The sequence below is a fragment of the Saimiri boliviensis genome, chromosome 7 (genome assembly GCF_048565385.1).
Source record: "Saimiri boliviensis isolate mSaiBol1 chromosome 7, mSaiBol1.pri, whole genome shotgun sequence".
Lineage (NCBI taxonomy): Eukaryota > Metazoa > Chordata > Mammalia > Primates > Cebidae > Saimiri > Saimiri boliviensis.
In genome coordinates, this window is record NC_133455.1 from 63691568 (window position 1) to 63716108 (window position 24541).

The following is a 24541-nucleotide window of genomic DNA, read 5'->3' on the forward strand; positions in this document are numbered from 1 at the left end:
TGCTCTGTCCCACCCCGACCCCCACCACGCTGAAAGTATCTTCAGGACTCGCACAGCTGCAGCACGAAGGGAAGCGACAACGCCAGCTCCACGCGCTGGCCACGCCGCAGCCCCGCGCTCCGCCCCACCCCCTCCCCGCACTCCGCCTTTGTCCCGGCCTGCCTCAGAGCGCACTACTGGGCCCGGCCTCGGAAGCCCACGCGACCGCCATTTTGTCTTACGGCTCCGGTCACCGGAGAACCTGACTCCTGGAAGCCTGTAGGAAGGAGACTGACTCTGACACTGCTTTGAAGCGGAATAGCAGCTCTGAGCCGACAAAAAGAGCGAAATAGCAGCCCAACTGCAGGAGCCCAGAGCAAAGAGGACCACCATCTTACCTCAAGCGCTGCGCTCTGCCGCGCCGCTCGCCCTCCCCTGGTGGCGCCAGCGGCTCCTAACTAGGCCTCGCTCTTTTCCGGGCTCCTAGCTAGTGATTGGCTACGACGGGGTGTCGCCATTGGCCGAGGCCCACTACCTATTGTTGTCTGGGAGGGCGGAGCGCTGAGAAAATGCGCGGCTGGGATGGCTAAGACAGACTGACTGTCAGCAACTCCGCCCCGAGGAATGTGAGTCGGGAAGGCGGGCGGAGCCGACGGAGAGCGGACTGCGGGGCGGGGCGCTAGCTACTGATATTTTTCCACCTTGCAGCGTGGTACATTTTCCGGCTACTTTTGAACCCTCAGTCTGTGGTCCGAGGTGGCTGCTCCTTCACCACTGTGCACAGCTGGCATAGAATCAGACAGAGGGTAGAGGATCACTGTTTACACAAAAAAAGGCTTTAGTTTTCTTTTGTGAACAGTTAAGTACATGTACTGAACATTTGGTGTAGAGAACCCTCAGAAACATTTTTTGTGTTTACTAATTCTGGGATTTAAATAAATAAATCAGGTATAAATTCATTGATTTTTTTCAAAGCAACCCTAAGAGGTAGAGGTTAGTTTTATCTCCATTTTACAGATAAAAGGACTGAGGAACAGAATAGGACCATAGATAGTAAATGGGAAAAGAAGGCAAATTGAACCCAGCCCTCATCCTTTATCCCTTATTGCCTCTTATTAAGAGCATTGAACTAAGGAAATATTTGTTCTAGTTGAGGACTGCTTCTCATAACTGTGTGCCTTGTCTTTAAAATTCCATGCTAAATAATGCAGGTATCATAAAAATGACAAACACAATACCAATTATACCAGCCTTTAAGGATTTTTAGTTAAAAGCATCTTTCTGTCATCTCCACCATTTGTAAAAGTGATTCCTTGCCTTCTTCCTATAACCCTTTGACATTTTTTTGCATTCCAACGTCCCTTATCTGCTCACTGTCAGTTTAATAAAGATGTTTTATCTATGCCTAATGAACAAGTGCATATGAGTCACAGGGGAAGTGAGCATAAAGATTCTACAGGCCTCAAGAAAAACACGTGGGCTGGGCATCGTGGCTCACCCCTGTAATCCCAGCACTTTGAGAAGCTAAGGTAGGAAGATCACCTGAGCTCAGGAGTTCGATCCCAGCCTCAACAACATAGTGAGACTTCATCTCAAATAAATAAATAACAAAAGTATAGGAACAAGAAATTACAAAAAAAAAAAAAAAAAACTTGGGAGGGAGGTGCTGTTTCCAGAGACCAGGGCAGCCCTAGAAGAAGGCCTGAAATTCATTCATTCAACAAATATTTATTGAGCACCCAAGTGCCAGGAGAGAACAAGAAGATAACCCTGCTCTCTTGGAGTGAACATTCTAGGACAGTTTGGGATTATGGATGCAATACAAACATAATATTAATAACAATGATTTATATACATAAGCAAACACACCAACCTCAGGAATACAAAAAAAGATGTTTTGTTATAAACACCCTGTAATTCAAAGCCAGCCGGAGGCAGTCTTGTCAAAAAATTTGGGAATCCGCATCTGCAACCAAATGTAGGAGTATCAAAAAGCAACATTAAAACTACTGTAGTGAACAATATGAAGAGATAGAGGAATAGATGGGGTTTTAAAAAACAAAGAATTTCAATGAGAGATTTTACTGCAGCAGGTCTTAGTTGAAAAAAGAATCTAAGTCTGAGACAGACAAAACATTTCTCTTCAGAACCACTTCCTTGTTTTTTGTTTGTTTTTTAAGACGAAGTCTTGCTCTGTCACCAGGCTGCAGTGCAGTGGCACAATCTCAGCTCACTGCAACCTCCGCCTCCTGGGTTGAAGCGATTCTTCTGCCTCAGCCTCCCAAGTAGCTAGGACTACAGGCGCGTGCCACCACACCCGGCTAATTTTTGTATTTTTAGTAGAGACGGGGTTTCATCATGGCGAGAATGGTCTCGATCTCTTGACCTCGTGATCTGCCCGCCTTGGCCTCCCAAAGTGCTGGGATTACAGGTGTGAGCCATCACGCCCGGCTCTTTTTTTTTTTTTTTTTTTTTTTTTTAGGTAGAGTCTCACTCTGTCACCCAGGCTAGAATACAGTGGCATGATCTCAGCTCACTGCAGCCTCGACTCTGCAACTTCCGCCTCCAGGGTTCAGATGATTCTCCCACCTCAGCTTCCCAAGTAGCTGGGATTACAGGTACTCGCCACCACACCCAGCTAATTTTTGTATTTTTAATAGAGATAGGGTTTCACTGTGTTAGCCAGGCTGGTCTCAAACTCCCAACCTCAGGTGATCTGCCTGCCTTGGCCTCCCAAAATGCTGGGATTACAGTCATGAACCACTTCTTTCTTTTTTTTTTTTTTTTTTTTTTTTTGAGATGGAGTTATCGCTCTTGTTACCCAGGCTGGAGTGCAATGGCGTGATCTCGGCTCACCGCAACCTCCGCCTCCTGATGAACCACTTCTAAGTGAAAGAAGGAAGCAGATAGTGAAAGCTCAAGATATCAGCAAATTCTTTGTTCTATTTAACAAAGTAGATGGCTATTTTTAATTCACTGAACGCTTTGTAGCTACTGAAGAGGTTAAGGTAGGCCAGAAGCTATTTGTAAACAGGGATTAGGAAACAGTTTAGGGAGCTAATCCTAGAAAAAAGTGAGAAAAGGGATAAAAACGGCTGGGTGCGGTGGCTCACAGCTGTAATCCCAGCACTTTGGGAGAGGCGGGTGGATCACCTGAGGCCAGTAGTTCAAGACCCACCTGGCCAATGTAGTGAAACCCCATCTCTACTAAAAATATAAAAACTAGCCAGGTGTGGTAGCACATGCCTGTAATCCCAGCTATTCAGGAGACTGAGCAGAAGAATCACTTGAACCCAAGATCACACCACTGCACTCCAGCCTGGGAAACAAGAGCGGTAAGCCAAGATCGTGCCACTGCACTCCAGCCTGGGCAATAGAGTGAGACTCCTCAAAAAAAGAAAAAGAAAAGGAAAAAAACAGATTATCAATTACCCCCTTGCTAATTCCAATGGAACTTTAAGGGCTCATCTCTCTTTTTTTTTAAGGAGTCTCACTCTATTGCCCAGGCTGGAGTGCAGTGACACACTCTTGGCTCTCTGCAACCTTCGCCTCCTGGGTTCAAGCATTCTCATGCCTCAGCCTCCCCAGTAGCTGGGATGACAGGCACCCACCAACACACCCAGCTAATTATTGTATTTTTAGTAGAGATGGGGTTTCACCATGTTGGCCAGGCTATTTGCGAAATCCTGACCTCAAGTGATCTGCCCATTTCAGCCTCCCAAAGTGCTGGATTACAGGCGTGAACCACTGTGCCTGGCCAAGGGCCTCATCTTATTAGACCTCTTTGCAATGTCTAACACACTTGGCCACTCCTCCTCCTTAGAACACCATACTTTCTAGATCACGATACTCTTCCTAGTTTCCCTTCTACATCACAGTCACCCACTCTGTCTCTTGTCTCTCTTTTTCCCAAGTCTAAACACTGAACATTTTTACTTTCCACTACTACTTCCTTAGTTATCTCACTGTTTCATCCCATTCATAAGCTGCTGTCTCCCAAATGTGTATGTCCAGCCTGGACCCCTCCTTTGAACTTGATTCTCTAGTCATCTGTCCAGTAGGCATCTCCACTTGGATGTCTAATTGGCATTTCAACTGTAATGATAAAAGCCAACCTCCTGCGACTCCCATAGTCATCTCTACCTCAGTATATGATAACCCTATCCTTCCGGTTGGTCAGGACAAACACTGGAAGTCATACTTGACTTCTTTCTCTTCCACCTAATAGCAAATCCTATTAGCTCCATCTTCAAGATATATTACTTCTCGGCCGAGCACAGTGGCTCATGCACTTTGGGGGGCTGAGACAGGTGGATCACCTGAGGTCAGGAGCTGAAGACCAGTCTGGCCAACATGGTGAAACCCTGCGTCCACCAAAAATACAAAATAAGCCAGGCATGGTGGCGCATCCATGTAATCCCAGCTACTTGGCAGGAGAATTGCTTGAACCTGAGAGGTTGCAGTGAGCCAAGAGCACACCATTGCACTCCAGCCTGGGCAACAAGAGTGAAACTTGAGTCTCAAAGAAAAAAAAAGATACATCACTTCTCACTATCTTGGGTACTTCCAACCTGTCCAAGCCATCCTCATCTCTTACCTAAATTGTTTTGAGAGCTTCCTTGCCCTTGACTCCTATAATCTATTTTCAACACAGCAGCTCAAATGAACATTTTAAACCTAAGCCAGATATCACTTCCCAAAACTTTCTAATAGTGTCTGTTCCATTCACTCAGTCTTTACACAAGGTCCTGCTGTATTTGGATTTCCATTGCCTCTCTAACCTCATATCCTGCTACTCTTCCCTCTCCATCATCCTTTTCCCACTCATTCCTATACTAGCTACACTGGCTTCCTTGCTATTTCTCAAACATACCAGCACATTCTCACCTCTGAACCTTTGATGTCTCCCTAAAATGATCTTATCTGTTATTCCCATGAGTTGCTGTCAATTCCTTCAGGTTTTCCCTAAAGGTCATGACGCTCCCTACACACACACACACACACACACACACCCCCCTATCCCCTATTCCCCGCTTTGGTCTCCAAAGTGCTTATTATGGCTAGGTACAGTGGCTCACATATGTAATTTTTAAAAAATTAAAAGTGCTTATCACCATCTAACATGCTATATCTTAGTTATTTGTAAATTCTTTAAAGGCAGAATGCTTGGTTACTGCCATATTCCCATTAGTAAAGAGTACAACACTTAGCAGAATGTCTTCCCCCCCCCCCTTTTTTTGTTTCCCCTCAACTGGGTATAGATCTATAGACCAGCAGGAATACAATGGTGCAATCAGGGCTCACTGCAGCCTCAAACTGCTGGACTCAAGCAATCCTTCCACCCCAGCCTGCCCAGTAGCTGGGACTATATACTACCGTGATTAGCGTGCGTGCGTGTGTGTGTGTGTGTGCACGTGTGTGGAAGCGGTCTTGCTTTGTTGCCCTGGTTGGTCTTGAACTCCTGGCTTCAAGCCCACCTCAACCTCCCAAAGTGTCAGAAAGTAGGTACTCTTTTCTAAAGAAGGAATGAATGAAAGGCAGGGGAGTGCTTTAAAGTATCTTTTAGGAAAGGTATATCCAGTATCAGTTTCAACTCTTCATCACGGTGGGGTTTTGTTGTTGTTGTTACCTATTGCTTTTGAGTGTTACCTGAAGTGAAATGAACAGGTTGAGATTCTACATTAAAAAAAAAAAAAAAAAAAAAAGGCCGGGCGCGGTGGCTCAAGCCTGTAATCCCAGCACTTTGGGAGGCCGAGGCGGGTGGATCACGAGGTCAAGAGATCGAGACCATCCCGGTCAACATAGTGAAACCCCGTCTCTACTAAAAATACAAAAAATTAGCTGGGCATGGTGGCATGTGCCTGTAATCCCAGCTACTCGGGAGGCTGAGGCAGGAGAATTGCCTGAACCCAGGAGGCGGAGGTTGCGTGAGCCGAGATCGCGCCATTGCACTCCAGCCTGGGTAACAAGAGCGAAACTCTGTCTCAAAAAAAAAAAAAAAAAGAAAAAAAAAATAGGCTGGGTGTGGTGGTTCTTGCCTGTAATCCCAGCACTTAGGGAGGTGAAGGCAGGCAGATCACCTGAGGTAAGGAATTCAAGACCAGCCTGGCCAACATGGTGAAACCCTCTCTACTAAAAATACAAAAATCAGCCAGGCGTGGTGGCAGGCGCCTATAATCCCATAATCCCAACTACTCTGGGGGCTGAGGCAGGAGAATCACTTGAACCCAGGAGGTAGAGGTTACAGTGAGCCAAAATGGTGCCACAGCACTCCAGCCTGGGCGACAGCGACTCTAAAAAAAAAAAAAAAAGCACAAGTAGGACAATGTGACAATCTATAAACTAAATCAGTTCAGCAAAAGTAACCCCCAGAGCCAGAGATTACTGTGAATACAAGCCTCTAAGAGAATCCACAGAAGTCTCTTATAAAGGGCTTCAATCATTCCACAGAATGCTGAATGGTAGAGATCAAGACAATCTTACTGAGCTCTCAGTGTATCTACCAGACCAGAATATGTTGTAGGCATTGATAATTAAGATGAAGCCTTGCTCTATATTTTTTAGTTTAACAAAACATAATTGGGGTCCAGCTGTATTCAAATTTTAAACTGTTTTACACCTCATCTATTCCCAAGAACAATAAACCACACTAGAATTCCTAAACTGTCAGCATCTTCCTAAACTCTCAGCAACTTCTGCAAACATTTCAGATCTCATATTATTTTTTCAGGAGAGGTATACATACTGTTTGTAAAATTAGCTACTTTTAGAATATGGGAGAAGAAACCACTCAAGTGACTTCTTTTCAGAAGTATGTATCATTTTGTTATTTATTTTTTTTCCTTTTAAAGCCTTCAAACTGTATCTATTACTAACTTTGTGTAATAAGCATGGCATACTTCAACATGAAAGTTCCTTGTTTTCAGTGTGTAATTTACAAGAATTACCTTGTAAATGTGGTTTTATGATGTCTCAGGATGAGTATTCACCGTGACTTTTTCCTGGCACTACCAAGAATGTTTTTTTCTTCCAACTGTATTTTCTTCCAGATACAATGCTGTATCTATACTAACATGGCAGGCTTTTCAAAGAACCAAGTATACAATTATGAATCTTGTTGATAATGTTTGCTAGATAAGCAGTATATGTTGCCATCATGTTAGTGCTATAATGTTTTTGTGTGTACAAGTTACTCTTCCAGGTATTTATGTAACAATATAGAATGAGGGTCCCCCCCCAACCTTTGCCTACAATATACTTTATACTACTGGGTTCACTGATCGACAATCTTGGGTCTTTCCAATGGACTCAATTCCCATGGGATCTTGCACAATAAGAAAGCATACTAGTATCAAAATTGAAATAAAACTGTAAACATATCAATCAAATGACAAAGACTAAGGACTAATCTGAGGAGAGTACACATAAACAACAATCAAATGAGTGTTTTAACGTTAACATTTATTGATGGGATGGATAAATACAGATTGAGAAACATACTTGACAGCAAGATATCAAACTGATAGCCAGACTATAAAATTTATACATCCTTTTTTAAATTTTTTGAATTTTTTACAAAGAGCCCTTACTATAACGGTCACTTACATCCTATCATTCACATAACAGCAGTAAATACCCCAGGGGTAGCATCTAGAGCTGAGGTTCCCCAAGGAGGACAGAGGCAATGGCAGAATAATATGCTGAGAAAGGACTCTTAAGAGCAATACAAAGAGAACAGACAAAAATCTCACCACAAAATTGTACCTGAGTGACAAAGATTGGTAAAGTGTTTTACTTTTTTTTTTTCCTTTTGCTCTTTGGTCTGACAAGAAAACAGTTTTAGGGTGTGTGAAGTAGGGTGGGGAAAAAAGGTCAGTTTCAAATTTAGTAACAGGATAACACTAAGTTAGGCTGCTGCATTCTTTTCTTTGGGTACTTAAGCCAGCCAGCACTTCCACTTTGCAACCAATTATATTATGATCAACAACTAATCAGTTCTGTCAGCTTCAACTGAATAGTTCCTGATTACCTAATGAAGGACATACTTGCTCTGGCTTCAATTAGCATGCTGTCAAGCATCCCTCTCCATGCTTAACATGGCAACACAAAACCCAAGAGTCTTTCTCTTTTTTTCATTAGCCATGAATACACACTCATAAAGAGGAAGAGCAGACACTGCTTTTAGTAAACATCCTTTTTCTTTACCTCCCTTTTCCAATGCCAACTTCATATAAAAACTTTAGACACATTAAAATGAAAAACTCTCCCACTCAAAAAATCATCTTCATTCCAGAACACTCTATTAGGCAGGATTACTGTACCGTGCTTGTTTCAAACTCACATCCACAAACGGATAAAAACACAAAATAAAACTTGACAGTGTGATACAACATGAACATCTAACCCATCAGGAGCAAACACTCAGTTAAACGCTGGGTGTTAACAAGCAGCAACTCAAGAAATTTGGGGAGGTATCAAAGTCACTGAAAGCTTACTGGAACCTTGGAGGGCTATTTCTCACCATTTGATGAGTTGCATAGACTGCTTAAATTCTCCCAAGCCCAAAAGAATAAAATTTGTATTCAAACTTCAAGATGTTCTAGATTCTCTTTTCCTAATATTAGTATCAAAACAACTCATAAACAAAAAAATTTTAATATTAATCAGTTCCCAAAATAACGGAAACATATGTTTAAAATCCAACCATACTGGGATAGACAGGGCCCCTCTATAATTGCCTTTGTCCAAAAGCAAAGTATGAGGAGTAGTACGCATTTCAATATGGAGAATTAAATAGCAGAGGTTTAAGATAACTCACCAGTGATGTCACCATGATTTTATTTCCATGTCCTAATCCATTGCTGTTTGCAACTGGAGATTTAAAATTTTTCTGTCAACACTGGTAAAGCCAGTAACACTGAACTATGCAGTATACACTAAATCAAAACACTAAAATCATTTTTAAAAAGGAAGAAAAAAGAAGTTGAGGCTCTCTGATATGCACACACACTGATTCATGAATGGGAAGACTAGACTAGACTAACACCTAAGTATTTTCTAAACCCAAAAGCATAACTGATATTTCAGAAGACGGATTTGGCTTTAGATCAATGCTTCACTACAGTTCAGCTAACAACAACACAGGTATCTGATTAAAAGCCTTAAGGACAATCCACAGGTATTTGTTTTTGCCAACCTGAGAGTCTGGCAAATTTCAGGAATGAGACTTACAGAAGTGTAGGCTCCAGGCCTACTTATCACCATCACTTATTTTTGACAGTCTAGATTAAATGAAGAAACAAAAAGCCATGTTTACTAGGCTAACTTTGGATGTAGAAATCTCATTTCTCACCCTTTGAAGGTACAAAGATAGGAAAGACACATAGAGCTCAGAAACCACACAGCCCTTAAAAACCTTAAGTTTATGGAATTTGGACAATACACATGCTATTTGACAGGCACATCTGTTAACCTAAAAACAAAGCAGCAGCTTCATGTAGAGCCCACAAGGAACTTCATGACAAATGCATAGATCTAAAAACGGACACTGTAGGTATCTTAAGACAGTACTAGGAGGCATTAACACAGAAAGGTTTCTAAACTGACCCATGTCAGCAATGATCTACTAGTGCAAAGGCCAGCTACATAGCACAAAGCAGCTCTTAGGCCCTAGTAAGCACTTTTTCCTAGTTAACGCCTGACAAAGTTCTAAGGAACTTTACTACAGTATAGCCATGGAGAACTGCTATGAGGCCAAATGATTATGTGCCTCTTGTGGTAAAGGAGTGCATGTGATTAGAAAATATGTGACATTTGATAGGAATAATTAAAAGCTGGAAAAAACATTTTCAAAATCAAACCAGTGATCATCAATTCCACATAGATACAGATGCAGACTGAACAGCACATTCCCTTTTGGAAACAGACTCCACCAAACAATATCTAAATAAATAGAAGCCCTAAACGTACTAAACCACAACTATGTATCTACCAATTAATTATCTAACACAACAAAGAAAATACCAAGGGGAAAGAGGAAAATGTTATCTATAAAGTGAGGTGACATTCCAAGTCAAGAAGTATTAATGATTTACAGGTCAGCAGAGAGCTCCTCATTTTATACCCAGCAATGGCAGGAACTCTAGACAGTTCAAATATGCAAGATGCAGAGCACTAACCCACCATCAGTTAACGTTTACTCCTGCCTACAAATTCCTTTCTATATTAGGCCAGTACATCATCAATTCCAACAGCCGCAATTTCTTCCCAACCTGTTCCTGGCAAGTAGCAGCACAACTCCTGTCTCCCTATGACTTCCAAATGAAAAGAATTCAACCTCTTCTTAAAAAATACTTGGCATGAAGGAAGCTGTAATCAAATCACAAAGACAAACTCAAATTGCACCATCTTTTTCAGAGCAAAAAAAAATACAATGAAAATCAAAGAATATCCCATCAAATGATCTTTGGCTAGATAGTTTTCAGTAGTTAGACAGCTAACTTAGAATTCTTTCTAGCCAAGATTTCCCGAAAGATTTATCAAAAATGTTCACTCCTAATATATGGGATAATCAAGCTTTCGAACAGGACTCTTGATCTATTTTTATAAAGGACTCAGAAATCTTAAGAACCTCTATCAAGAATCTAAAGCTACCGAAGATGAACAATCTAAACGTAACGGTATTCACTGGCTAGGCTTGCTCACTCTCATGGCACCAGTACTGTTAAATTCGTAAGCTCCAATCTCGAGTCATAATGGCTGCAAAAACGAGGATGCAGCTGTTCCCCTTCAGATATACAGATAAAAAGCATATCTTACATTTATAATGTAATTTAAAAAACAATGTTCTAAAACTTCCAAATCACAATTTCATTGTTTTTAGTATCCTCTAGTTTCTCCCATATGGTTTGGGCTTTCACAGGAAGGATATACATAGCACATTCCCCATCTCTTAGAGACCCTAAGACTACTCTCATTTGAACACTTTCCCAAAGCCTCACCTGAAATAAAGACACACCCAATTCTGTAGGGCAGAAGCTGGCCTTGCTCGCCAACCGTCCTTCCTCAACCCCATCTCTGTCTTGCACAAAAACAAAAAAAGGAGTAAAAAGGAAGTTCTCCTAATGAAGAGTCAGGATACTGGCTGCACTTGCCCAAGCTAGAAATTACAGGGCTACTACTCAATTATAACACAAAGAAAGGGGAAAATACCATGTCAAATACATGCCTCTTCCTTTATGTTCACAAGGCCAATCATGTTCTTCTCTAGTAGACTGTTGGGAAATGAAAATGGTAAGGGACAGGGAAGGAAAGATAAAACATGATTTTTAAACACACACACTTAAAAACACACATATCCACACTTACATACACACTTAAAATTCTGACACTTCAAGTGGCCTGAGCCTATTTCAGAACTCCTAGCCAAGAACCTACCCTCCCACCCACCCTCACACATTCCCACCCTCCAATCCCACCCACAAGGAGTCACTGCTATGTATCGCATACACACAGCAAAATCCCTATCCCCTTCCCAATTATATAAAAAAACTAAACAGATAACTTACTTTAAATTATTTTTTTAAGTCTCTTAAAAGATTTTGATGTTTAAATACTTCCTCTCTTCTGATATATTAAACACCAAAAGGATCCATAATTGTCTGATAAAACGATTTTTCGGCTCTGGCAAGAAGAGGGAAGATACTCCAATCAACCTAATTAGGTGGAGAGGCCAAGAATTCAGAAAGTGTTCTTAATCCTTCACAGCTTCAATACCTCTCTAAAACCAGTAAAAATTGTAAGAAAATAGTTAAATGCATGAGGCAGCAGATATAATAGCCAAGGCCTTCTACCACCCTCCCACCTATGTCTCAATACCAATTTATTCCCTAGTCCATGAAGGGTAACATATTTCATAAGTAATTTTCTTAGTCCAAATCAGTAGTCAAAAAAAAAAAAAAGAAAGAAAAAGAAAAAAGTATATATTTTTTTTTAAAGAAGTTTTTTTCTCCTCTTCTTTTTCTTTTTTACTTAGGAAGGGGTGGAAGTGGTGGAGGAGGTTCTGATGGCAGAGGTGGTGGCCGGGGTTTGTCTGTATTTCCAGATCTCGAGGAAGAGATTCCACCAGCCCGAGGATTCAGATATTCACTATAAGGACGAACAAATTCAAATGCAGTGGGCTGAGTGGGCTGAACACCCTGGGCACTGAGCAGGGAGTGAAGCATATTCACAGTATCTTGATAGTCTATTGTCTGGGTCGTGTTATGACCATTGGCCCCAGTGGCCCCTTTATCCAGTTTCGAATGAGAGACTCGAGTTTTACAGCTGGGCTGTGAAAAGGAAAGGCCACTTGTGTCTGAGCTATGCCCAGGCATCTGGGCCATTGTAGGAAGTGAAGGGAAGGAGAAATTTAGGGAAGAGGATTTCGTACTCTTGGCAATCTTGGTTGGATGATCAAACACTGCCCCTCCAGTCTCTTCAGAGGGTCCCCTTTTACGAGCAGAACTGGAAGAGGAAAAGGAACTAGACAAGCTATAGGTTTTATGTGCTAAGTTGCTTGTCTGGCTACTATGTTTTGGATCACCTGGACGTTTGTTCCCTGTACTAACTGGAAGTTGTGAATGAGAGTGCTTGTGTGAGTGGTGATTATGATGATGATGGTGATTAGATGGGTGAGTCTTATGCTTTTCTTTGTGCTCTCGGCTCTTTGTAACACTGTCCTCTATGGAATTGTGCTTATCAGCTGCAGTATGGACTTTTATGCGCATTTTTATCTCCTCTGGTTTTGAAGAGGCAGCCTTATCTCCACCTGCCACTGGGATTCTCATTTTGAGAGCTGTTTTGTCAGCCTTTTCCAGAAAAGGCCGCTCAGGGTTTTCTGAACCCTCTAAGGGCATTTTTAGAATGACTGAATGGCTATCATGATGAGAAAGGAGATTCTGGGCAGCATATGCATACTGTGACTTCACATTGGCTTCCATGTTCTCCAGCTGCTTCTTTTGAGCAGCCAACTCTTCTGCATGCTTTGCGCGGTATTCTTTCAGTGACACTTTAGCTGACGGCACGCTCTTACTACTCTGCTTCTGGGAAATAAATGCATTTGAAGCATCCTGTGATAAGGAATGATCAACTCCTATAAGTGCTAAATTGTCACTAGTCCGATGACCCTGAGTAGGTTCTAGTTTGAAAGAAGGTTGGGAGGACAGCCAACGCTCTCCAGGCAACATCTCCACACTGGTTAAGTTGCTGGATGATTCTTCGGAGCCTGGGAGGGAAGGCACTGCACTTGTGGTAGAAGTTGTTGACATGCTCATTAAACCTGCAATGGTTGTGTCTGAAGAGCTCTGGGAAATCATATTGAGGATTCTCTGCTCTGAAGTGTTTTCATCTGTTCCTCGGTCATCTGTTTTTGTTTTCTGGGCAGCCTGGCATGCCTGGAATGAAGCAAATAGCATCTCTTCACTTCAGGTAATTTATTAAATGAAAAAACATTGAGATGAGTAGCAGCAACACTGGAAGTTCTGGATAGGCCACAGGCAGGAGGCTTTCCTAACATGAAATCCAGTAAACATTACCATCAAAAGAATATTTTAAAACCTTCAATTGCCAGCACGGTGGCTCACACCTATAATCACAGCACTTTGGGAGGTGGATCACGAGGTCAAGATATCAAGACCATCCTGGCCAACATGGTGAAACCCCATCTCTACTAAAAAATACAAAAATTAGGGCCGGGTGCGGTGGCTCACACCTATAATCCCAGCACTTTGGGAGGCCGAGACGGGTGGATCACGAGGTCAAGAGATCGAGACCATCTGGTCAACATGGTGAAACCCCATCTCTACTAAAAATACAAAAATTAGCTGGGCATGGTGGCGCATGCCTGTAATCCCAGCTACTCAGGAGGCTGAGGCAGGAGAATTGCTTGAACCCAGGAGACAGAGGTTGCGGTGAGCCAAAATCGCACCACTGCACTCCAGCCTGGGTAACAAGAGCGAAACTCCATCTCGGGGGAAAAGAAAAAAAAAAAAAAAAAAATTAGCTGGGCGTGGTAGCAGGCGCCTGTAGTCCCAGCTACTCGGGAGGCTGAGGTAGAAGAATTGCTTGAACCCAGGAAGCAGAGATTGTAGTGAGCCGAGACTGCACCATTGCACTCCAGCCTGGCACCTGGCGACATAGCAAGATTCTGTCTCAAAAAAAAAAAAAAAGCTAAAAAACCTTCAATGAAGAGTCACAGCAAGCCGGGCGCGGTGGCTCAAGCCTGTAATCCCAGCACTTTGGGAGGCCAAGACGGGTGGATCACGAGGTCGAGAGATCGAGACCATCCTGGTCAACATGGTGAAACCCCGTCTCTACTAAAAATACAAAACATTAGCTGGGCATGGTGGCTCGTGCCTGTAATCCCAGCTACTCAGGAGGCTGAGGCAGGAGAATTGCCTGAACCCAGGAGGCGGAGGTTGCGGTGAGCCGAGATCGCACCATTGCACTCCAACCTGGGTAACAAAAGCGAAACTCCGTCTCAAAAAAAATATAAATAAAAATAAAAAGAGTCACAGCAATGGCTGGGGTGGTGGCTCACGCCTGTAATCCCAACACTTTGGGAGGCCAAGGAGGGTGGATCACAAGGCCAGGAGATCAAGACCATCCTGGGCAACATGGCAAAATCCCATCTCTACTAAAAATGTAAAAAAAAAAATAGCTGGACGTGGTGGCAAACACCTGTAATCCCAGCTATTCGGGAGGCTGAGGCAGGAGAATTGCTTTAACCCGGGAGGCAGAGGTTGCAGTGAGCCGAGGTTGCGCCACTGCACTCCAGCTTGGCGACAGAGCAAGACTCCATCTCAAAAAAAAAGTCACAAACATGAAATCTATGCCTTCTGCTTATAATTATAGTTAGTCTATAACGGAATTCTAAAAATTTTGGTGAGATTTTATGCTAAAGTAAAAGATGAACTATGTGATCTCAAGCCTACTTCTTTTTGTTTTTGTTTTTGGGTGTTTTTGTTTTTGTTTTTTTTTGAGACAGAGTCTCACTCTGTCACCCATGCTAGAGTGCAGTGGTGCAGTCTCGGCTCACTGCAACCTCCCCCTCCTGGATTCAAGTGATTCTCCTGTCTCAGTCTCCTGAGTAGCAGGGATTATAGGTGCCCACCACCAAGTCTGCTAATTTTTTGTATTTTTGGTAGAGATGGGGTTTCACCACGTTGGCCAGGCTGGTCTCGAACTCCTGACTTCAGGTGATCTGCCCACCTCAGCCTCCCAAAGTGCTGGGACTACAAGCGTGAGCCACCGTGCCTGGCCTCTCAAGCCTACTTCGAATCCTAAGCTTCTAAGAGGCAAACTCATTTTCTGCAACTCACTCAACTCAGGAGAATGAATTTATGAGAAAACAAATCCATTTTTTTTTTTTTTTTTTTTTTTTTGAGACAAGAGTTTCGCTCTTGTTACCCAGGCTGGAGTGCAATGGCGCAATCTCGGCTCACCGCAACCTCTGCCTCCTGGGCTCAGGCAATTCTCCTGCCTCAGCCTCCTGAGTAGCTGGGATTACAGGCACGCGCCACCATGCCCAGCTAATTTCTTGTATTTTTAGTAGAGACGGGGTTTCACCATGTTGACCCGGATGGTCTCGATCTCTTGACCTCGTGATCCACCCGCCTCGGCCTCCCAAAGTGCTGGGATTACAGGCTTGAGCCACCGTGCCGGCCCGCACAAATCCATTTTATGGATTAGATTTATGAAAAAATAATAGAAACATTTTAAAACCATTTTTAAATTGACAGAAAAAAATGATTCCATTATCCCTGAGTAAGACTTTGACAAATATTTGGAATACAACTCTAGACTACAAACTATATAAAAACAAAATTCTAAAATCCATTTTAAAAGTAGGTAATGCCAAAGAAAACATTGTTACCAGCTCGAAACCTTGTATTTCTGTATCTTGCCTCTACCAGAAGGCAATACTCTGACTCAGAGAAGCCACGTTTTTTTTCCTATTTCCAGTTTCCACACAGAAAATATGCAACCAGTGTTGCTGCTCAAATGATCACATCACAGGAGTTATACAACGCAAAGTAAATCCTGCTATCCCATACAGACATTGACTTCTACAACAGTATCCAAGGTATGAAGTGAAGTCATCATTACTGTGTAACTATAAAGGAAATTCCAAACCTAGGGTACATATTCAATACTGTTATATTCACTGGTGCAGTCAAAAGAAAGTGATTTTGTTCCACAAGCTGACAGTTATGATTCTTACCCTCCAATTCCGAATGCGTTTGAGCCTGTTGGGAGTTTTCTCCAAAATCTGTAGAAATTCATGTGTCAGTTCTACAAATAAAACAGAATGTTTAAGAAAGACTGAGAGAAACAGAAGTAATAAAACAAGAAAAACCTCAACTACTAACTCACTATTTTCATCTGAATCAAGTCACCTTTGGCCAGCAATGTGACACATCAATAGTGTTTTCCAAGGTCCCTTACTCTAAAACTTACCATCTAAAAGTTCCAAGGTCACAGTGGCGTCAACATACTCCCACCAGTGCTTCCCGTCAGTTGAGACTGGGATCTCCCAATTGGACCACTTGCAAGCCAGATGAATGCAGACACAGGCCACCACAGGAGGTGTGTACTGCAGGCTAAATGTGGTCAAATGCAGGCTGACATCAGAGGGAAGAAAACAGAGAGTGTCGTGAGCTCTCAATTCTCAACCCAAAGCTAAAACTCTCCATTATTTAAAAAAAAAAAAAAAAAAGGCTTAAAAATACACAGGAGAGTAAGAAGGTAAGAGCTATGCAATGCTCTGATCTATCACTCAATATAATTTCCTATTAACCCACCTGTTCAGGTAACAACATTTCTAAACCTCTTGAATATATACCATTTAATCTACACATTGACCAGAGCCAAGAAAAAAAAAAAAAAAAAGAAGAAGAAGTAAAAAGGCTGGGAATGGAAGTTCTTTAAAACATTGACTTTTGGGCCGGTATTCAAACCTAGAAGTCAATATTCACTACCTATTATCCTGAGACTAAGCTCAGATCTTAAGGAAAATTGTAAGCTTTTTGATCTGTGTAATTCCTAAGTCAAATACTTAAGGAAATATCTTAAAAATAATCTTGTCTCCGGCCAGCACGGTGGCTCATGCCCAGAATCCCAGCACTTTGGGAGGCTGAGGCAGGCAGATCACAAGGTCAGGAGATCGAAATCATCCTGGCCAACACGGTGAAACCCTGTCTCTATTAAAACACAAAAAATTAGCTGGGTGTAGTGGCAGGCGCCTGTAGTCCCAGCTACTCGGGAGGCTGAGGCAGAAGAATCGCTTGAACCCAGGCGGCAGAGGTTGCAGTGAGCTGAGATCGCACCACTGCACTCTAGCCTGGCAAGAGTGAGACTGTCTCCAAAAAACAAACAACAACAACAACAAAAAACAAACCTTGTCTCTTACCGATCAAACTTCTGGTCTATTTAAAATAATGAATAGTTAACTACTCTCTCAAGTATAAATATGTTGGTTTATTTCAAAAATTTCTCTTAACGGTTCATAAAAATGAACTTTTTAGTACTCACAGTTATTAGGGATATCTTTGGTTTCCACTAAAAAAAACAGTATTAGGCAAGTTGGTAATACAAGTCATGTACTAATCATTTACGGGTTTTTTTGTTTTTTTGAGACAGAGGTTCTCTCTCTGTCACCCAGGCTGCACTGCAGTGGGGCCATCTCGGCTCATAGCAACCTCTGCCTCCTAGGTTCAAGCATTTCTTGTGCCTCAGCCTCCCGAGTAGCTGAGACTACATGCATGTGCTACCATGCCCTGCTAAATTTTGTATTTTCTAGTAGAAATATGGTTTCACTACGTTGGCCAGGCTGCTCTCAACCTCCTAGCCTCAAGTGATCCATCAGCCTCAGCCTCCCAAAGTTCCGGGAATATAAGTATAAGCCACTACACTCAGTCTTTTACTTTTTTAAAAAGGAAAGAAGAAGGAAAAAGACAAACTTTTTTTTTTTTTGAGACCAAGTCTCGCTCTGTCACCAGGCTGGAGTGCAACGGCGTGATCTTAGCTCACTGTGAACTCCAACTCCTGAGCTGAAGCCATTCTCATGCCTCAGCCTCCCACGCAGCTGAGATTACAGGCACACACCAACTAAGTAGCACCCAGCTAATATTTGTATTTTTAGTAGAGACAGGGTTTCACCATGTTGGCCAAGATGGTCTCAATCTCCTGACATTGTCATCCACCCACCTAAGCCACCCAAAGTGCTGGGATTATGTGTATGAGCCACCAGGCCTGGCCAGGACTCAAACTCTTTATATCCAAGTGCCCATTAATTGATAGTGAGGGAAGAAAAGAAATCTTTTAAAATTATTGGCCGGGTGCAGTGGCTTATACCTAAAATCCCAGCACTTTTGGAATCCAAGGCAGGCAAATCACTTGAGGCAAGGAGTTTGAGACCATCCCAGCCAACATAGTGAAACCCATCTCTACTGAAAATTCAAAAACTTAGATGGTCATGGTGGCACAAGCCTGTAATCCCAACTACTCAGGAGGCTGAGGCCGGAGAATCACTTGAACCTGGGAGGCAGAGGTTGTAGTGAGCCAAGACTGCGCCCCTGCAGTCCACCCTGGGAAACAGAGTGAGACTCTGTCTTAAAAAAAAAAATAAATAAATACACACAAACACACACACATAATTATTGCAGAATTCTCCAAATCAGATTTTCAGTCGCTATCATGTAGAATTTAGTAGGTTATCAAAAAAACAGTACTAAACAATTATATAGCCTTAAAAAATTAAAACATACTATGGAAATTTAAAGTACAACATGTAAACTGTGCAGAAAAATCAATATTCACCAGAGAATTGTCTATAGCACACTGTATCAAACCCAAGTAAAGTACTATACCAAAAATAGAAGAGAAAAAATAAAATAAAATATAAACCTGTTTGTTGCCATGAAGTAAGAAGTCTGTGCTAAGTCCTTGCTTGCTAAAGGAAAAAACAAACAAACAAACAAAAGTCAGGGATGGGGGAAGAAAAAAGTGATTAGTTCCATTCATTCTCAGCAAATATTTAGTAAGCATTTAATATTTGCAAGGTACTGTGAATATAGTGGCAAATAAGACCAGACGTGGCCCCTGTAAACCTTGATGTTTACATTCTGCCAAAGTAGACAGATCGATAATTTTTCATTTTAACATTAATAATGATGCTGCTTCCAGACCTAGATACTCAAGCTTTAATTCTGTACACCACATATCTGAGGTACTTGTTCAAAATGTCAATTCTTGGACCTCTCCCTAAAATGTCATTAGCACCCAGCTAATGAAATTAGCTAAAATTTCATTAAATGTTTGGAGAAGGGTACAAGCATTTCTTTTTTTGAGATGGAGTCTCACTCTGTTGCCCAGGCTGGAGTGCCATAGCATTTTTTTTTTTTTTTTTTTTTTTGAGACAGAATATGGCTCTGTCACCCAGGCTGGAGTGCAATGGCATCATCTTGGCTCACTGCAACCTCTCCCTCCGGGTTCAAGCAATTCTTCTGCCTCAGCCCCCCCAAGTAACTGGGATTAGAGTCATATGCCACCACACTCAGCGAATTTTTGTATTTTTAGTAGAGATGTGGTTTCACCATGTTGACCAGGCTAGTCTCAAACTCCTGACCTCAAGTGTCCGCCTGTCTCTGCCAACATGCTGTGATTACAGGTGTGACCAACACACCCCACTGCAATGGCATTTTTTAACAAATAATCCAGAGATTCTGATGTAAGGATTCACTGAGAAACACTGAACTGCAGGAGTAACTAAGATGATCTAGAAGTAAGATCAGAATCTAGAAAACTTTGATATATTTGGGAAAACTGACTTTTACTATTAAGAAAGTTTTTAATTTAGTAGCCTGTAATTTAATTCCCAAATCATCAAATAATGTAATATATCACAATAAAAAAGTTTAACTTCTTCCAAAACAAACTGTTCTGGGTGACAAAGCAAATTTTCATTTTCCTTAGGACATAGTCTTCTCAATATTTACATCCGTCTCTAATCTCATCCTTGTTCAATCTAACGTTTTAATACTTTCAAATATAAAGAACTTGGGAAACTGGGAATTTTCACCTGAAACACACATTAGTAAGATGTAAAATAAGACCAATTATCAGTTTGGCCTACAAAATCATAAAAGGCACTTGAATGCACAAGTGTTCAGATATTCTTGATACTAAAGACTTTCATTCAATTACATACTATTGTTAAATTAGAATTAAAAAGAAAAGTTCTGCCAAGAGATTGCAAATCATGAAAAGCTCAAATAAATAATATATGATCCTCTAGGTGGCCTTTAATCAACTCCAGAATTAAAATAAGATCACCCACTCTCCAAGACTTTCTTAAAATTGCTATTAAATGACTCTTCAAAACCTGCCCAACTTTGACAAACATTCTCAAGAGGTTAGCTCTCTTTAACTAGAGATCATCTAAAAATATTAGTAAGAACCCACGAGAAAAACAACTCCAAGGCAGAACCACTCATTTTGATTTAAGCCAAGTAGGCCTTTTAATTTAACTTTTGGCCAAAGCAAAACTACTATGTATTGTCCACAACAAACCACAACCTATAAATGGGAAAACAATTTGAAAGAGTCTTCATAAGTTGGGATTTCTTACCTCGAACAAGTTGAGTGCACTTTACTACATGAGTATGTGGGTGGTCAATTGTTAGTTCAAAGCCTTAAAAGAAAAAGTGTCTGGTTAAAAAACTATGAAGAAGTTTAGATTTTTACAAAGTATTGTAAAAGGATAACTGATTGTGAATTAGAGCTTACTGGTTTCCACATTAAAATATTAAAAGAAATTTATTCCAACAGAAAAGTATCACTGTCCCATGAAATATGATTAATTTGAAGATATTTTAAGAAAAAAGTTGACTAGGCTGGGCATGGTGGCTCACGCCTGTAATCCCAGTACTTTGGGAGGCCAAGGCGGGAGGATCACAAGGTCAGGAGATCAAGACCATGCTGGCCAACATGGTGAAACCCCGTCTCTACTAAAAATCCAAAAAATTTGCTGGGCATGGTGGCATGTGCCTGTAATCCCAGCACACTCAAGAGGCTGATGCAGGAGAATCTCTTGAACCAGGGAGTCAGAGGTTGCAGTGAGCCCAGATCATGCCACTGCACTCCAGCGTGGAGACAGAGCAAGACTCCATCTCAAAAAAAAAGAAAAAAAGTTGACTAGAAGAAACTAACTTGAGAGAGAAATTTTGAAGAACTCATCATGTATATATATGTGCAAAAAAATATCTGTACCAATAACTTTCAAGTACAACTCATGAAATCATACCCTACCTAGAGAAAAATGATAGCCCAAAAGAACAAGGATAAAAAATCTTTATTTTCATATTTTCTAAACTTTTAAAGGCAGCCTATGTGATGAAAATAACAGATAATAACAACATCATCAGAGTCACCCATGCAACCACTAAAGCTTCAGTTCTCCCACTGTCACTCTGATGTTCTAAACACTAGTTACCAATTTTAAAAACAAATGCGGTTACAGACCACAACAATCAATGGAAGGGAAAACGTTCTTTATCTATAGTTTTTATAATTTTTGAAGGTAAATCACCAAAACTTAAACAGCAAATCATGTACCCTAGAATGAAAAAAAAAAAAAACAACCTACTAACTGCTACGTCAAAGGTCAGCTATACTACCTGCATTTGTTATATGTAATAGGCAAGGTTAAACTCAGTCTTCAACCATAATATAGAAACAGATGGATACTACAAAAACTTTCCCAAGTAATTTTCTTTCTATTTCCGATTTAGCAAATTTTTAAAATCATATCATTTTATTGTATAATTTTTAAAAAAAAGTTTCAAAGGAAAATAAACTTACCTAAAGTCTGCAAAATTATGCTTTCTAAAATGACCAGGTCTTGAACTTGTTGCAAATAAGCCTAAAAGTGAAAAGACAGAAATTATTCCCCACAAAGTCACAATATATAAAGTATAAACAATTCTAACACTCCCGCCCAGGAAACCAAAACAATTAAAAGGTATGAATGGAGTTAGGAAGTAGAGTTAAGAACTGAAATACAATCTTTATCCCTTATGCCCATTCAGTAAAGATTCTTATTTAAAAAAAAAAAAGGCTGTACACTGAGAGACACACTTTATTCATATATGGCTACAGGAAAAGCACCAGATATTTGGTTCATTTTCAGACTAACATTTTAGGTTTTACAGTTCATGTGATTTAGACATAAGAAAATTTAAAGCACATTTTTTTTTTTTTTTGAGACACAGTCTCACTCAGCTGCCCAGACTGAAGTGCAGTGGCATGATCTCTGCTCACTGCAACCTCCACCTCCCAAGTTCAAGCAATTCTCCTGCCTCAGCCTCCCAAAATAGCTGGGATTACAGACACCTTCCACCATGCCTGGCTAATTTTTGTGTATTTAGTAGAGACGGTTTCACCGTGTTGGCGAAGCTAGTCTTGAACTCCTGGCCTCGGGTAATCCACCCACCTCAGCCTCCCAAAGTGCTGGGATTACAGGTGTGAGCCACCGTGCCCAGCCGTAAAGTATGTATTTTTCAACATCACCAAAATACATTTGCAGAACCTTCCTACAGAACTATAAGCATTTAACTGATATCAAACATTTGACTCCGATTAGACCTTCCCCTCTGGGACTATGCTAGGTTTCTAAAAAGTAACAGATGAGTTCAAAGGAAAAGGTAATAAAAAAATTTTCTCAGATACATGCCAGCCAGAACTATAGCAACCAGCCACATGTAGCCATTCATCACTTGAAATGTAGCTGGTCTAAGTTGAAATGTGCTGTAACAATAAAATACACTGGATTTTTAAGACAGTTAAAAAATTAAAAAATGGGCTAGGCACGGTGGCTCATGCCTGTAATCCCAGCACTCTGGGAGGCTCAGGTGGGTAGGTCATGAGGTCAGGAGTTCAAGACTAGCCTGGCCAAGATGGTGAAATCCTGTCTCTACTAAAAATACAAAAAAATTAGCTGGGTGTGGTGGCACGTGCCTGTAATCCCAGGGAGTCTGATGCAGAGGACTGCTTGAACCTGGGAGGTGGCAGCTGCCGTGAGCCAAGACTGTGCTACTGCACTCCAGCCTGGGCAACAGAGCAAGACTCCTTCTCAAAAAAATAAAAAATTCAGCTGGGCATGGTTGCTCACATCTAGAATCCTAACACTTTGGGAGGCCAGGGTGGGAGGATTCTTCAAAGGCCAAGAGTTCAAGACCAGCCTGGGCAACATGTTGAGACCACCCCCACCATCTCTACAAAAAAATTAAAAATGAACTGAGAGTGGTGGCATGCAGCTATAATCCTACCTACTTAGGTGGCTAGGACTTGATTGAAACAATCACCTCAGCCCAGATACACGAGGCTGTAGTGGGCTACAATCTTGCTACTACACTCTAACCTAGGCAACAAATTGAGATTCTGTCTCAAAAAAAAAAACAGCTGGGCACAGTGGCTCATGCCTGTAATCCCAACATTTTGGGAGGCTGAGGTGGGCAGATCACTTGAGTCCAGGAGATTGAGACCAGCCTGGGAAACATAGCAAGACCCTGTCTCTACCAAAAATACAAAAATTAGCTGGGCATCATGGTGCGCACCTATAGTCTTAACTACTTTGGGGGCTGAGGCAGGAAGATCAATTCAGCCCAGGAAGTTGAGGCTGCAGTGAGCCTAGGTCACACCACCACACTCCAGCATGGGCAGCAAAGCAAGACCTGCCTCAAAAAAGAAAAAAAAAAAAAGGCTAGGCAGAGTGGCTCATGCTTGTAATACCAGCACTTTGGGAGGCAGAGGTAGGCAGATCACTTGAGGCCAAGAGATCGGGACCAGCCTGGCCAACATAGCAAAATCTTGTCTCTACTGAAAATATCAAAAATTAGCCAGGCATGGTGGCGCATGCCTGTAATTGCAGTTACTTGGGAGGCTGAGGCAGAATAGCTTGAACCCAGGAGGCGAAGGTTGCAGTAAGCTGAGATCACACCACTGCACTCCAGCCTACTTGACACAGCGAGAGTCTGTCTCAAAAAAAGAAAAGGAAAGAATATAATATAACCTATTAGTATCTTTTTAACATTGATTAAATGCTAAAATGCCAATGTATTGAATATACTGGGTTAAATATATGTATTATATGTTAAATAGATATTGTATTATACATTTATGCTAAGTATAGCCTGTATTTTACATATTGGACATTGTATTATATATAGAATTTCCCTTTAAAAAATAGATTTTAATAAAGTTTAATGAAAAGTTAAAATTTTTAAATTAAATATGTGGTTCCCACTATATTTCTATTGGACAGTACTGATCTAGAACTCTAAGAAAATGAGACCTGGGTCAGTAGTTAAGAGACCTAATGTTAACTTTTCTTAACGAAACAGGAACCCTGGATAGGCAGGGTAATATCATTTTTAAAATCACCTTCATCTTAAAACTAGCAAGGCACACTCCTTGCAAGTCATGACCCATGGTCATAAGACATTTGCAGCTAAGGAAGCAGCTT

The 24541-nt window shown here is 41.3% G+C and overlaps 2 protein-coding genes across 6 annotated transcripts in view; both read right to left on the bottom strand.

Moving 5' to 3' along the window:
* Nucleotides 1–1601, bottom strand: part of KANSL2 (KAT8 regulatory NSL complex subunit 2) — a 67309-nt gene extending 65708 nt beyond the window's left edge. For all 3 annotated transcript variants that reach the window (XM_074402580.1, XM_074402579.1, XM_074402581.1), the window contains exon 1: nt 378–1601. The gene's annotated coding sequence lies outside the window, so the exon portion shown is untranslated. The remainder of the gene's footprint in view (nt 1–377) is intronic.
* Nucleotides 1602–7419: 5818 nt separating this feature from the next.
* The window catches only part of CCNT1 (cyclin T1), a 32409-nt gene continuing 15287 nt past the window's right edge, over nt 7420–24541 (bottom strand). The window contains exons 4-10 of one of the 3 annotated variants that reach the window (XR_012518423.1): nt 21880–21940; nt 20648–20710; nt 18925–18970; nt 16477–16640; nt 16241–16311; nt 11547–13412; nt 7420–11252 (exon numbers count right to left, since the gene is read on the bottom strand). Coding sequence is in view for 1 of the 3 variants with exons in the window: in XM_003927772.4 (XP_003927821.1) it covers nt 12006–13412; nt 16241–16311; nt 16477–16640; nt 18925–18970; nt 20648–20710; nt 21880–21940 (1812 nt within the window). In the remaining 2 variants the exon portion in view is untranslated. Of the gene's footprint in view, nt 13413–16240; nt 16312–16476; nt 16641–18924; nt 18971–20647; nt 20711–21879; nt 21941–24541 lie in introns of all 3 variants that reach the window. The other 2 variants (XM_003927772.4, XR_744841.3) reach the window with 2 other exon arrangements.